The sequence below is a fragment of the Parasteatoda tepidariorum genome, chromosome 10 (assembly GCF_043381705.1).
Source record: "Parasteatoda tepidariorum isolate YZ-2023 chromosome 10, CAS_Ptep_4.0, whole genome shotgun sequence".
Lineage (NCBI taxonomy): Eukaryota > Metazoa > Arthropoda > Arachnida > Araneae > Theridiidae > Parasteatoda > Parasteatoda tepidariorum.
Genome location: NC_092213.1, coordinates 10,809,829 through 10,824,287, shown reverse-complemented (window position 1 = coordinate 10,824,287; position 14,459 = coordinate 10,809,829). Strand labels below are relative to the sequence as shown.

Below are 14,459 nucleotides of genomic sequence, written 5' to 3'. Positions count from 1 at the left end.
AATGAAAAATGCGCAAAATTAGTCACTTGCTATCATATGCTTCGGCACAGTGACCCCGACTACTGAACATGTAATTCTGTTTGTAATTAGGTTTAGTTTAATGTGCTTTTTCAACTGAATAAAAGTTTTTAACTTGACAAAATAGCAGTAATTCTTGACTTAGAGTTTGCTAGTAGTTACAAGTTTTAAAAGTTTTGTTTAGCTTATTTCTAATATATTTAAGAAATGCCAAATTTTAAATTCTTCTTTTTAGTTCTTGAATTTATTAATAGTTCCAAGCTTTTTTGTTTGTTTATTTCTAACAATTAACAAGTGCAAAATTTTGAATCCTTTGCAAATCAAGCTATAATGATAAAAGTAAGTATCACTATTTTCAATAAGTATATTGTATATCTTTCTATAAGAATATGTGTATATAGTTGCAAAATCAATAGCAATCATTTACAACATTCATTTATAAAGGCAATTATGTAAAAATACTATATTGTTCGCTATATGCCATAAATAATGAAAACAGTAGGTTTTTGACGCTTTTTACCACTGTCATGTCAAAAACCAGTTTTTGACGGCAAAAACCCAACCCTGTGTAGAATACCTTGTCAAGTCTGCTTAAAAATTCCCAGGTTTTATCCGAAGAAAGAAAAAGCCTTAGCATTATTCAAACTTGATGTAAAGTAATAGCTAAAAAGATGTATAATTAGATGTTGAAGTCAACAAAAATAAATTTTCAAGAATTAGAAATTAAAAAGAAAATAGGTTGGGTAAAAATCATGCATTTTTTAATACTTTTTAAAGAGGCAAGCGTCGACAAATAAATAGCATACACTGTTTTTTTCTATTCCAAATAGTATAGCAACTGTCTGCTACTAGTCTTATGGATGACCAGTCCAACTTGCCACAAGACTATCCCCCCCCCCCAAAAAAAAGGCATTGTAAGGACAGTTTCAAAGGAACACCTGCTACTAAATGATGGTCAAGATGTCTTATGTCATTTCTAATAAATGACAGCTTTACTGCAGTCATAACTGCTGAGTCTTAATTTTGGCCAACTCACCACTATCTGTTGAATATCCAATTCTGTCATTTAACGTCATGTGATTCTGAAATTGTGCCTTTACATAGTCTAACATGTATGAATGTTGAATTTATATGGATAAAGTTCCTCAATTCAATCCATTTTGCCTAATTCAAGATTAATGTCAGTTTTTTTTTTTTTTTTTTTTACAAAATTGCTTCAGATATATTCAGTCCTGACTCAAATCATTCTAGCCAAGCTCAATTTTTTTTCACAATTGCTTACTGTGCACCAATTTGCTGTGTGAGCAATTATAATAATTATATTCTAAGCCAATGAATTTTTTTGAATGAATTATACATTTTGAAGCAAAATATACATTTAAAAAATTAATTATTTCGTGTATTCGCATCGAAGAACTGAAAGACAGTGTACCCAAACAAATGGGTCTGTTAAAAATCAATCTTTTTATCTATTGACACGTTTAATTGGTAATAAAAAGAATTTCAGCTCGCCAACCAGTTTCATAATTTTTTTTTTAGCTTAAACGAAAGATTTTTGCCATTAAAAACTTTTCTTAATACTGAGGAGTTGAAACTTAATTTATCCAAGTTTTTACTCAAATATGTAATTTATGTATGATTGGATATTTAGGAATGTATTACATCTCCCACTCTATAATAATTTTTCGCAATTCGATTGTCAAAAATATATTTTAAAATTTCCTCAATGCTTAAGGTGCAATAAAAAATTCCATATACTTTCTCAGTTAATATATTTCGAATTGGTTTAAAAATTATTTACTTCTTCTATGACCCAATGACTGAATACGTGCCACGAGTAAAGAGTTTTATGTGCCATCCCCCCATTTTGATCGTAAATATTTATTGCTATAATTGTTTTCAATTAAACAATAATTTTTGCAAAGAATATTTGCGATCGTAATGCAAATGGGTTTTCCATTAGAAATTTTTGAAATTAATATTTTCGATTAAAACGGATGACCTACTTACCTGCGAGCTACTATTAGTCATACTTTGATGGACAGTTTTGTTTCAATAAATATTAATGCTTTCAATCGAAATGGACAACTGACCGTCAATCTATTATTAGTCGTAGATTGGCGGTCGGTTTTGCTTTCATTTATAACTTGAAATGCATTGCATCATCTCAGTCACATTCAGCCAGCTGCTAAAATAAGGTTAAACAGAAGTTAAATTTTTAGTTCAGTTAATAGACCAGGGGTGATTGTAAGCCCAAGTCAAAATTCTAGAAAATTCATTGAGTTAAAAAATTAAAATAAAGAAAAAAAACTGTTTAATTGAAAAATTATAAAAAAAATTTAAACAAGGTTTTTTTCCTTTTTCTCAATATTTCTTAGTTCGCTTAAAAATATTTAAAATTTTACACATACCTAGAGAAGTAATTAAAATTTACAAATATGTCTTTCTTTCTTGAGTTTATGATTATAACAACTAATTACTGATAAAAAATGAAAATTAATCTTGAATATGAGCTTATAAAGTATCTCTCTAGTTCTCCTTTACAAACATATAAAATAAACTGTGTTTTTAAGTTCCACCTTTGAAAATTTGATGTCCCGAAACTTCCGTAATCAATTATTTTTTGAAACGTCTGGACCTTCGATCTCCGGAAACTTCCAGATCACTGTTAGCAAAAATTCCGGAAATCCTGAACTTTTCCGGAGCACAATCAGCCTTGAATAAACATTAAAATTACTTCACAAATATTTATTTGCATGCAGTACAAGAATGAGATTTCTAAATTAAAATTCACTTATTATTCACAGCTGGAACACTATATTGTAAAAAAAAAAATTATTATAGTAAATTGCAAATATAAAGCTACACAAAAGCATGAACAGAAATTTGGAGAGTTATTAGAGTAAATCTCAAGGAAAAATTCTATTACCTAAGTTACAAGATAAAAGTTTCCCATCAATATGAGAGTGACACATTTTAGTTAGAATTATTATTATTACTATTTTGAAAAACTCTTTATACATACAAGAATACAGTTTCTCACCAATATGAACATGCTTTGGCACAATCAGACTAATTATCTGGGAAAAACTATAATTACATTTATTAAAGAATAAAATTTCTCCACACTATGAACAACACTTTGCTCTGTCAGCTGACTCTTTGCTGAAAAACTCACATTTCAAATGCTACAAGAATAAATTACTCATGAGTTTGAACACGATTGTGCAGTCAGACTAGTCCCTTTTAAAACAAATTCTTATAGATTACTGCAAGAAAAAGGTTTTTCTCTAGCATGAACGAGACTGTGCTCAGTCAACTGCTTCCTCCGTGAAAAACTCTCATTACATATAGTACAAGAATAAGGTTTCTCACCAGTATGAACATGAGTGTGCACAGTCAGATTTCTTTTCAGTGAAAAACTCTTACTACATATATTACAAGAATAAGGTTTCTCGCCAGTATGAATACGACTGTGCAATTTTAGAGCACTTCGCCGAGAAAAACTCTTATGGCATATACTACATGAATAAGGTTTCTCACCAGTATGAATACGATGGTGTATTATCAGATATCCTCTCTGTGAAAAACTCTTGTGGCATATACTACAAGAAAAAGCTTTCTCACCAGTATGAACATGAGTGTGCACAGTTAAACTACTTTTGCGAGAAAAACTCTTATTACATATACTACAAGAATAAGGTTTCTCACCTGTATGAATAAGATGGTGTCTTGTCAGATGTTTCTCTGCTGAAAAACTTTTATTACATATACTACAAGAATAAGGTTTCTCTCCAGTATGAATACGACTGTGCACATTTAGAGTGTTTCTCTCAGAAAAACTCTTATTACATATACTACAAGAAAAAGGTTTCTCTCCAGTATGAATACGACTGTGCACATTTAGAGTATTTCTCCGAGAAAAACTTTTATTACATATACTACAAGAATAAGGTTTCTCTCCAGTATGAATACGACTGTGCACATTTAGAGTACTTCTCCGAGAAAAACTTTTATTACACATACCACAAGAATAAGACGTCTCACCCGTATGAACACGATAGTGCCTAGATAGAGTGCAAGACATTGTAAATCTCTTGTAACAAATGCTACAAGAATAAGGTTTCTCATCAGTATGCACACGACTGTGCTCTGCCAAATAACTCATTTGAAAAAACTTTTATAGCTTATAATATATGTACAAGATTTTTTAACAGTTTGGGTAAGATAGCGTTCGTTAAATTTTCCTTTATTGAAAAACTTTAAATTATTTTAAAATGTTTCTCACCAGGATTAACATGACAAATAGCTTTTATAATACTTCATAAAAAAATACGAATTTTTCCCTGTATAATTAAGATTGTGCTCCTTTATATAACTATTCTGTTATAAACTGTTATCACAAGTACTACGAGATAAGGTTTCTCATCTGCATGAGCATGAATGTATCAAGTAACTTGACCTTTTTGTGTAGAACTCTTATTTCTAGAAAAGTAAACTTTCTTAACAACATAAACCTTAGACCAAAGCAACTCACTGTCTACTTAAAAACTTATATTATACATATAATCTCACATTGTATTTCACTGTGTATAGATAAATTATCTTTTTAAAGAGATTTACACGGTAATTTTAAAATGACTCGTGTTTAATTAAAAGTAATTTTTTGTAATAACTACAATTATAATTTCACATGAAAGTTTTTTTGTAGAATGAGTTCTGGAATTACTGTTAGGTTCTAATATTAACAGCCAATCTATTAAAAGGCAGTGGAAACAAAGAAGTACATGAAAGTTATACAATGGAATTAATAAAAAATATCAAGGAATAATGGCATTTAAAATATCATGGAGAATGATTATAGTCTGATAAGATAATAAAAATGTCTTCATTCACGTAGACAGTGGAAACAAATTTTAAGATCACCTTTTCTTGACTAAATTTTTTGGTTATCTTCAAATGCCATAAAATTCAGAGCAATGCCTTCCACTTTTAGGGGGACCTTTAGGGGGAAAATAGAAAAAGTTTTTCATTAACTTCATTTCATATATTCTATTATTACTATTAAAATAAAATATTTAAATCATGCCAACAAATACAATATTCTGCCCATGGACAAAGAAGTACTAAATAGTTTAAGTTGATTCAGGGGTAGATATCAGGGTTGGCAAGATTTTGCCGCAGGTGGAAAAAACCATGGTAAATACCGGTAAAAACCGTCCTGGCAAAAACAGGTTTTTGCCAAGCAAAGTGGCAAAAAGTGGCAAAAACCTATATTTTCCAAGATGAGAGGACAAAAACACATTTTTGATACAAAATTATTCCTAAAATTGAAATATATACTATGAATATAAANTACTGTTAGGTTCTAATATTAACAGCCAATCTATTAAAAGGCAGTGGAAACAAAGAAGTTATTACAAGTACATGAAAGTTATACAATGGAATTAATAAAAAATATCAAGGAATAATGGCATTTAAAATACCATGGAGAATGATTATAGTCTGATAAGATAATAAAAATGTCTTCATTCATGTAGACAGTGGAAACAAATTTTAAGATCACCTTTTCTTGACTTAATTTTTTGGTTATCTTCTAGTGCCATAAAATTCAGAGCAATGCCTTCCACTTTAAATAACAACCTTTGGGGGGAAAATAGAAAAAGTTTTTCATTAACTTCATTGCATATATTCTATTATAACTATTAAAGTAAAATATTTAAATCAAGCCAACAAATACAATATTCTGCCCATGGACAAAGAAGTACTAAATAGTTTAAGCTCATTCAGGGGAAGATATTTAAAAAAAAAAAAAAAATCCCCTATAATTAGAAAGATAAGTATCTAAAAAGATATAATTGCTAGCAAATTCACATTTTCACTGGTCTTTTTCAACGTTTTTATAAGATTTGCTTTAAAAATGTTAAGTGACTTTAAATGAAAAATTATAATACAAAAAATGAACAAGGTTATAATTATTAATTAAGCTACTTTGTGACAAAAACACAGATAAAGGCAAAAATAGCATACCACTCCTTTACTGTGCATTGCTACTACGAGGGATCGCTGGTGATATAGTAGTACCCTAGTCAAATTTCAATCAGATCAAATTTCAGTGGTGTATATATATGTAACATAAAATGCGTCTATTAATCTTTTTTATGTTATTTCTTTTCTATAAAACAATTCCTAATTAATTATTCCAATCGAAACTCTTTCTCACACTTTTAAAAAGCCACATCCTGTTCCTAAATCTATTTTCGGATCAAGTATGCATTCATTAAAAGTAAGACGTTTCCCTCCTTACTTTTGTGGGAATTGCGCAACCTGCTCAATAAACCGATAGTAATTTCTAAGATTTTCCTCTTTTCCCCAAATAGAGACATTTTCAGATTTTTTGCAGGATTCTCCCTAGCAGAAAGACTGATCCTCGATAGTGTAAACAACACTTCTCGCTTGTCACTCGATAAAGAATGATCAAATAAAATTAATTTGCTTTTATTAAAGTCTTGTGTCTCTGTTTTCCTACTCGGTCCGACTGCCACCTTTTGCAGATATATTATATCGAGGGTATCTGCTAGATTTTAGATTTTCAAATTCATGACCAATTCTAAGAACTTTTCATGACTTAACAAAGTTACTATTTTCTTCGACAAAAACAGAACAACAAATCTAAAAAGCATTATAATAACATTAATTCAAATGATAGGTATAACCAAAACTGTTATACTCTGCATCTTCATATTTATTGATTTCAAATTTAAAAAACAGAGCAAAGAAAGAGTTGAGGCAATAAAATAGCTCAAAAAATAATAACTAAGCAAATATTTTTCTTCTTCTTGTTCATCAGAAAGGAAAGAAATACTCCTGATGTTTCTGTTCTCATTTCGGAAAAAAAAATGACAATGACTGGCATGCTTCAGCTAGAATTTTAAATTGATAAAATAAAAAAATAATAAAAATTCCGAAATCACAGAAGTTGAAAAAATAATTCACTCTAGAAATGATGTTTTTCCTTTCATTTTATGAAAGAACACCATAATTTTTAAAGAACATGATAAAAACATTTTATATTTTAATCAAATATGACTCTGAGTGGGCATTTTGTTACAAATTCAGNACACCATGAAATTGGGGGAAGGGGATTCTATTTTAAAAATAAAAATTTTCGGCGTCGTAAATCCATGACTTTCCATGATTTTTTTAAAAAAATTAGTTAAAATCATGACAAATTTTGTTCAATGCCGAAATTCACGACTTTCCAGGTGCGCGGCATACCCTGTATATACCAATTTACTTATTACAATTTATTTATTTTATATATTACAGGTATACTGCATATACCTGTTATATATAAAATAACATGTGATAAACAGATTTTTTTTTTACAAGTTCAGCAAGTTGAGGGTAAATATTTTTATTTAAGCAATAAGGCCAGGTAACAGTTTTACTACATCACAAAATGAAGAAACCCCAAATCGCCTATTCTTATTAGTTAGGACTGAAAAACTATTAACTTAAGCAGAGATGAAAATAACAGACAGGCTAGAGAGAGAATTCACAAGAGCAGCTACATTTATGATAAGCGATATACATTAGGAAGTGATAAGCTAACACAGCTTTACAATATAGCATTCACCGTAATATGGTCTGGACCCGGTCTGTTTTTAATATTCAGTGTTTCCTCTAAGCATTTTCCGGTAGTCCGCTCACCCTGCCTGCCCTCAGATTCCATTAAACGCACATTTTGAGAAAATAAGTAAATTTCTTTAATAATTAATTTTTTTTAGATAAATTAATAAATTTAAATTTCTTTAGATTAAAATTACATTAAGTGATGAATAAAAGAGATATATCATTTTATTCTTTTCCAGTTTCAATTTTTTAAACATTCTGATCTGAGCATTTCTAAACAATCAAGATTAACTTTGAAAATTTTATTTTTACGCTTTAAGGCTGATCATTTCAATAAAAATTCAAAATTTTGCCTTTTTTGATATTATTTTTCAAAATATAACACAAGAAAAAAAGTTACTGATAGATATTAAAATTACTTTACTTAGACTTCATAAAGAAACATACTATTAAGATTAGTTTTTTAAATAAAAAGGTGATAATTAATAAATCATATCAATTTAATTTATTTAAATCTTATTTGCTTTTCTGTAATCGTAAAAATGCATATTTAGATCCTAATGGAAAATAACATGCATTAGTTCCAATCGTAATGCCGGCCAGGTGGTCGAATGGTTGACTGCGAAGTCAATGGCTGAGGGTTCGAACCCCGCTCTGGGCATGGATGTTTCTCTCTGTGTGTTGTCTTCTGATGTGTGAATGTGACCCACCCTATGAACGGGTATCTGGGGCAGTGTGTCGTAGGTAATGTTGCTCGCCTCCGTTACTTTAATTCACAGGTGCCCACTGGGTATCGATAAAAGAGCAACACTTCCGGCATCTTCTAAGGCGAAGAACGAAAGTTCAGTGCCTGCAGTTATTTTAAAAAAAAGTTCTGATCATAATAGAATGCAAAATTTGTGAGCAATTACATTTCCCCAAAAACTAATGGTTTAAGCTTGCACTTAAAGAAAAAGAGAATAAAAGAACAGGATGACCTAAAAAACTGATTCCGACAGAACAAAAAAAGACTTTTTAGCTTAATTTTTATATTTTTCATTAAATAATAATTAAATTAATCATAAATTCCATTAAATAATAATAAATAATTAAAACTGCACAGAAACTAAGTCATAAACTTTAATCCGTGAGCTATAGGTTGTGCATCCCTTTGGTAGGGTTTTTTTTAAAGAAATCCTAGCAAACCCTGGGGCAGAATTTTTTCTCGCTTTCTGCGACAAACCTAGCTAGAACCAATATCTTTCTGCAAGATATTTTTATCGTTATAAATATATGTGTAATGAATTTATAATAATAGATGCACTTCATGTTTATAAAAAAGCCTACATGCATAGAATAAAACTATGTAGATTTTTTTTTCTTCATGTCATAATATAAGTTTAAATTTCTTAATAAGTTTAAATGTGCATAATCTTCGATAATAAAGAAAAATTGTAAATGTATAGATCTGCAGACAAAAATGCTTACTAGAGCATAAATAAAGATAACCCAGAACCTGTAATAAGATAGAACTTATAAAAATAGCTAAGAATGGACAAAAAGATTAAATTTATAAAACAACATAACTGAATTTGAAGTATCAGCTTAAAACAGTATGATTTAATGTTTCATTATAGTAATTGTATCAGGTACAGAAACAAATCAGGTGAAAAAATTAATATTGAGGTTGAGTAATCAAAATCAAAATAATAAAATAATATTGACTATAACCGAATTCTAAAAGCAAAAAAATTAAAGCAATCTATTTCTATATGAAAACAATTAGATTCGATTANTTTTTATAAGATTTGCTTTAAAAATGTTAAGTGACTTTAAATGAAAAATTATAATACAAAAAATGAACAAGGTTATAATTATTAATTAAGCTACTTTGTGACAAAAACACAGATAAAGGCAAAAATAGCATACCACTCCTTTACTGTGCATTGCTACTACGAGGGATCGCTGGTGATATAGTAGTACCCTAGTCCAGATCAAATTTCAGTGGTGTATATATATGTAACATAAAATGTTTCTATTAATCTTTTTTATGTTATTTCTTTTCCATAAAACAATTCCTAATTAATTATTCCAATCGAAACACTTTCTCACACTTTTAAAAAGCCACATCCTGTTCCTAAATCTATTTTCGGATCAAGTATGCATTCATTAAAAGTAAGACATTTCCCTCTTTACTTTTGTGGGAATCGCGCAACCTACTTAATAAACCAATAGTAGTAATTTCTAAGATTTCCCTCTTTTCCCCAAATAGAGACATTTTCAGATTTTCCCTAGCAGAAAGACTGATCCTCGATAGTGTAAACAACATTTTTCGCTCGTCACTCAATAAAGAATGATCAAATAAAATTAATTTGCTTTTATTAAAGTCTTGTGTCTACTTTCCTACTCGGTTCGATTGCCACCTTTTACATATATACTATATACAGGGTATCAGCTACATTTTAGATTTACAAATTCATGACTTTCCATGACTAATTCCAAGAACTTTTCAAGACTTAACGAATTTATTATTTTCTCCAACAAAAACAGAATAATAAATTTAAAAAGCATTATAACAACATTAATTCAATTGATAGGTATAACCAAAACTGTTATACTCTGCATCTTCATATTTATTGATTTCTAATTTAAAAAACAGAGTAAAGAAAGAGTTGAAGCAATAAAATAGCTGAAAAAATAATAACTAAGCAAATGTTTTTTTTCTTCCTGTTCATCAGAAAGGAAAGAAATACTCCTGATTTTCCTGTTCTCATCTCGGAAAAAAAAAATGCCAATGACTGGCATGCTTCAGCTAGAATTTTAAATTGATAAAATAAAAAAAATAATAATTCTGAAATTACAGACGTTTAAAAGATACTTCGCTCTATAAATGTTTTTTCTTTCATTTTTTGAAAGAACATCATAATTTTTAAAAAAACATGATAAAAACTGTTTATATTTTAATAAAATATGACTCTGAGTGGGGATTTTGTTACAAATTCAGATTGAAAAGGGGGGGGGGAGGAGATTCCATTTTAAAAATAGAAATTTTTGGCGTCCTTAATCTCTTTTCATGATTTTTTAAAAAAAATTAGTTAAAATCATGACAAATTTTGTTCAACACCGAAATTGATGACCTTCCACGATTTTTCATGACTTTCCAGGTGCGCCGTACACCCTGTATATACCAATTTACTTATTTATTACTTTAAATTTATTTATTTTATATATTACAGGTATACTGTATATACCTGTTATATATAAAATAACATGTGATAAACAGATTTATTTTTACAAGTTCAGCAAGTTGGGGGTAAATATTTTTATTTAAGCAATAAGGCCAGGTAACAGTTTTACTACATCACAAAATGAAGAAACCTCAAATGGCCTATTCTTATTAGTTAGGACTGAAAAACTATTAACTTAAGCAGAGATGAAAATAACAGAGAGGCTATAGAGAGAGAGAATTCACAAGAGCAGCTACATTTATGATAAGCGATAAACATTAGGAAGTGATAAGCTAACACAGCTTTACAATATAGCATTCACCGTAATAAGGTCTGGACCAGGTCTGTTTTTAATATTCAGTGTTTCCTCTAAGCATTTTCCGGTAGTCGCGCTCACCCTGCCTGCCCCCAGATTCCATTAAACGCACATTTTGAGAAAATAAGCAAATTTCTTTATTAATTACATTTTTTTAGATAAATTAATAAATTTAAATTTCTTTAGATGAAAATTACATGAAGTGATGAATAAAAGAGATATATCATTTTATTCTTTTCCAGTTTAAATTTTTCATACATTCTGATCTGAGCATCTCTAAACAATCAAGATTAACTTTGAAAATTTTATTTTTACGCTTTAAGGCTGATCATTTCAATAAAAATTCAAAATTTTGCCTTTTTTGATATTATTTTTCAAAATATAACACAAGAAAAAAAGTTACAGATAGATATTAAAATTACTTTACTTAGACTTCATAAAGAAACATACTATTAAGATTAGTTTTTTAAATAAAAAGGTGATAATTAATAAATCATAACAATTTAATTTATTTAAATCTTATTTGCTTTTCTGTAATCGTAAAAATGCATATTTAGATCCTAATGGAAAATAACATGCATTAGTTCCAATCGTAATGCCGGCCAGGTGGTCGAATGGTTGACTGCGAAGTCAATGGCTGAGGGTTCGAACCCCGCTCTGGGCATGGATGTTTCTCTCTGTGTGTTGTCTTCTGATGTGTGAATGTGACCCACCCTATGAACGGGTATCTGGGGCAGTGTGTCGTAGGTAATGTTGCTCGCCTCCGTTACTTTAATTCACAGGTGCCCACTGGGTATCGATAAAAGAGCAACACTTCCGGCATCTTCTAAGGCGAAGAACGAAAGTTCAGTGCCTGCAGTTATTTTAAAAAAAAGTTCTGATCATAATAGAATGCAAAATTTGTGAGCAATTACATTTCCCCAAAAACTAATGGTTTAAGCTTGCACTTAAAGAAAAAGAGAATAAAAGAACAGGATGACCTAAAAAAATGATTCCGACAGAACAAAAAAAGACTTTTTAGCTTAATTTTTATATTTTTCATTAAATAATCATAAATTCCATTAAATAATAATAAATAATTAAAACTGCACAGAAACTAAGTCATAAACTTTGATCCGTGAACTATAGGTTGTGCATCTCTTTGGTAGGTTTTTTTTTAAAGAAATCCTAGCAAAGATACATTTACAACAGAGAAAATGCATTAAGAAAAGTGAGTTTAATCTCTTTTTATATGCTTATTTTTGTTCTATTTTTCACAAATACAGTAGCAAATATTACATTTTAGTTCTTTTATGAAGGAAGGTATTGAAAAGTTGAATAAAAACAAATTTAGCTGAATGCAATTAAAATAAATATATTTTAAGAAATGCTTTAAAAAAAAACAAGTGTCTTTCTCCACATATTTTTCAACATTATAAATTATAACTTTCCACTCCGTTATTTTAGTTTATGAAGATCAGAAGAGACACCGATCGGAATTTTTCAAGGGTTACTTTTTAATAATTTGGTATTGCACTCTACTCTTTCAAAAAGATGGTTTATCTCTCATTGACCAAAGCTATATGATTCTATATCAATCTACCAAGACTCATGAACAAAACTCATATTTTTCTTTTTCCACCTTTTCTCTAAAAAGTAAAGAAACAGACTTTATTTTGAATAATTTTTATTATTTTATACTACTTAAGTAACATTTGCGCGATAAAAGTCAATAACCTACAAGTACTCTTAATGTATAGGAATTCTTAAAAAAATTACACATTGCATGCACAAAAGTGCATTTATTTTGTAATTTAGGAACTTTATTTTGCATATTTCTTATTTTACATTACCTTTGTAACAATCAATCTAAATTTTTTTTTTAAATATGTATTTATTGCCCATGTATTTAAATTTGTTAATTTGGGCTTTCAACTACCTGTATTTAAATTTTTTTCTTTCTTTTTTCATATCGAAAGAGGTGAGTCGTATGGAGCATTCACACGATAAACCTACAAATATTCTTAATGTATAAAAATTCTTAAAAGAATTGATTTTTTTTTTTAAAAAAAAAAAAAATACATGCAAAAATATACATTTACTTCATAATTTTTTGCTTTATTTTGCTTATTTCCAACAATTTTTTACTACTTTAGTAAAAATCAATCCATAAAAACCAGCAATTGGCAAGTACTTTTAATTTATAAGAATTTTAAATATATATCAATCATCTTTTAAATTTATCTATTTTTATCAGATGTCAGTATGCGTTTTCAACTATCTTATTCTATTTTTTAAATGAAAGAGGCGAGTTGAATGAGGACAACGGTTGAAGTTTCTCAACCGCATTGATCAAAAAACTGCAAAATATCTCACTTATTTATATGAAATTATGCTTAAATGACAAATTACTTTAAACTGAAGAAGGAATATAATTATTCTTCTGGGACAAATTTTCAATGAGTTACAGCCTTTCATAGCTTTTGATATGCAAATGAAATGGCAGCAAACAAGCTCTTTCAGCAAAAATATAATTTCTTGTAACTTTCAAAGCTTTTTACTAATTGGAATATTATTGATATTTTTGAAATCAGCATTAAGAATCCTTTAGGTTTACAAATCTTCCTCAAACAGGGTTGCCACTCAAATCTGTAGAAAAAATTTCCAGTACATATTATGCAGAATATATTAAGAGAAAAAACACAATCACTGTGGGAGAGCTCATTTTAGGCAGAAAAAAGGGCAGGGTGCAAAAGTTTAAAAAAAAAGGGCATTATTATTCTAAATAGGCAATAATTTCATTCTATGGGCTTTGCACGTTCCGTTCTATTAAAAAACATTGTCAATTTTATTTTTTTACTTTACTAAAAGTACCAAACCAATCATATAAATTACTAATTTTTATTAATAAATTAACATATATATAAAGTCAATGAGCTAATTAGCTTAGTAATTTATTTAAAATGCATGCATATATTGATAAAATAATAAATGCATGTTTTTAAGTGTCTGTAGTTGTGATTTAATAATTAAAATGATTAATAATAATTATGATTTTATAATAGTGAAGTAACTGCAAACTTTCAAAGACAAGTGCAACAAGGGGGTGTGATGGCTATTTTTCCTTTCCCATATAAATCTATGTATTGACAGCAATGACAAACTAAATAAAAAGAGTTGAAAATAATGAAGGGTTGGGGAAGGAAAGGGAAAAAAGGGTATGGAGTCTATTACATCAGGGCACTAATTTACTTCAGGGGCAACAGGGTGGATTCTTTTGACTAAAAGGGCAGCAGGGTGCTGCG

At 29.0% G+C, this 14,459-nt stretch overlaps 2 protein-coding genes across 5 annotated transcripts in view; one reads left to right on the top strand and one right to left on the bottom strand.

Moving 5' to 3' along the window:
- The window catches only part of LOC107450044 (zinc finger protein 271-like), a 42,113-nt gene that overhangs the window by 11,209 nt on the left and 16,445 nt on the right, over positions 1 to 14,459 (top strand). The window lies entirely within an intron of this gene.
- LOC107440139 (zinc finger protein 271) overlaps positions 7 to 14,459 on the bottom strand; it is a 20,637-nt gene continuing 6,184 nt past the window's right edge. The window contains exons 2-3 of one of the 4 annotated variants that reach the window (XR_006227167.2): positions 4,945 to 5,020; positions 7 to 2,206 (exon numbers count right to left, since the gene is read on the bottom strand). Coding sequence is in view for 1 of the 4 variants with exons in the window: in XM_043056485.2 (XP_042912419.1) it covers positions 3,278 to 4,186 (909 nt within the window). In the remaining 3 variants the exon portion in view is untranslated. Of the gene's footprint in view, positions 2,207 to 2,751; positions 5,021 to 5,377; positions 5,662 to 14,459 lie in introns of those variants that run through there. The other 3 variants (XR_011637960.1, XM_043056485.2, XR_006227164.2) reach the window with 3 other exon arrangements.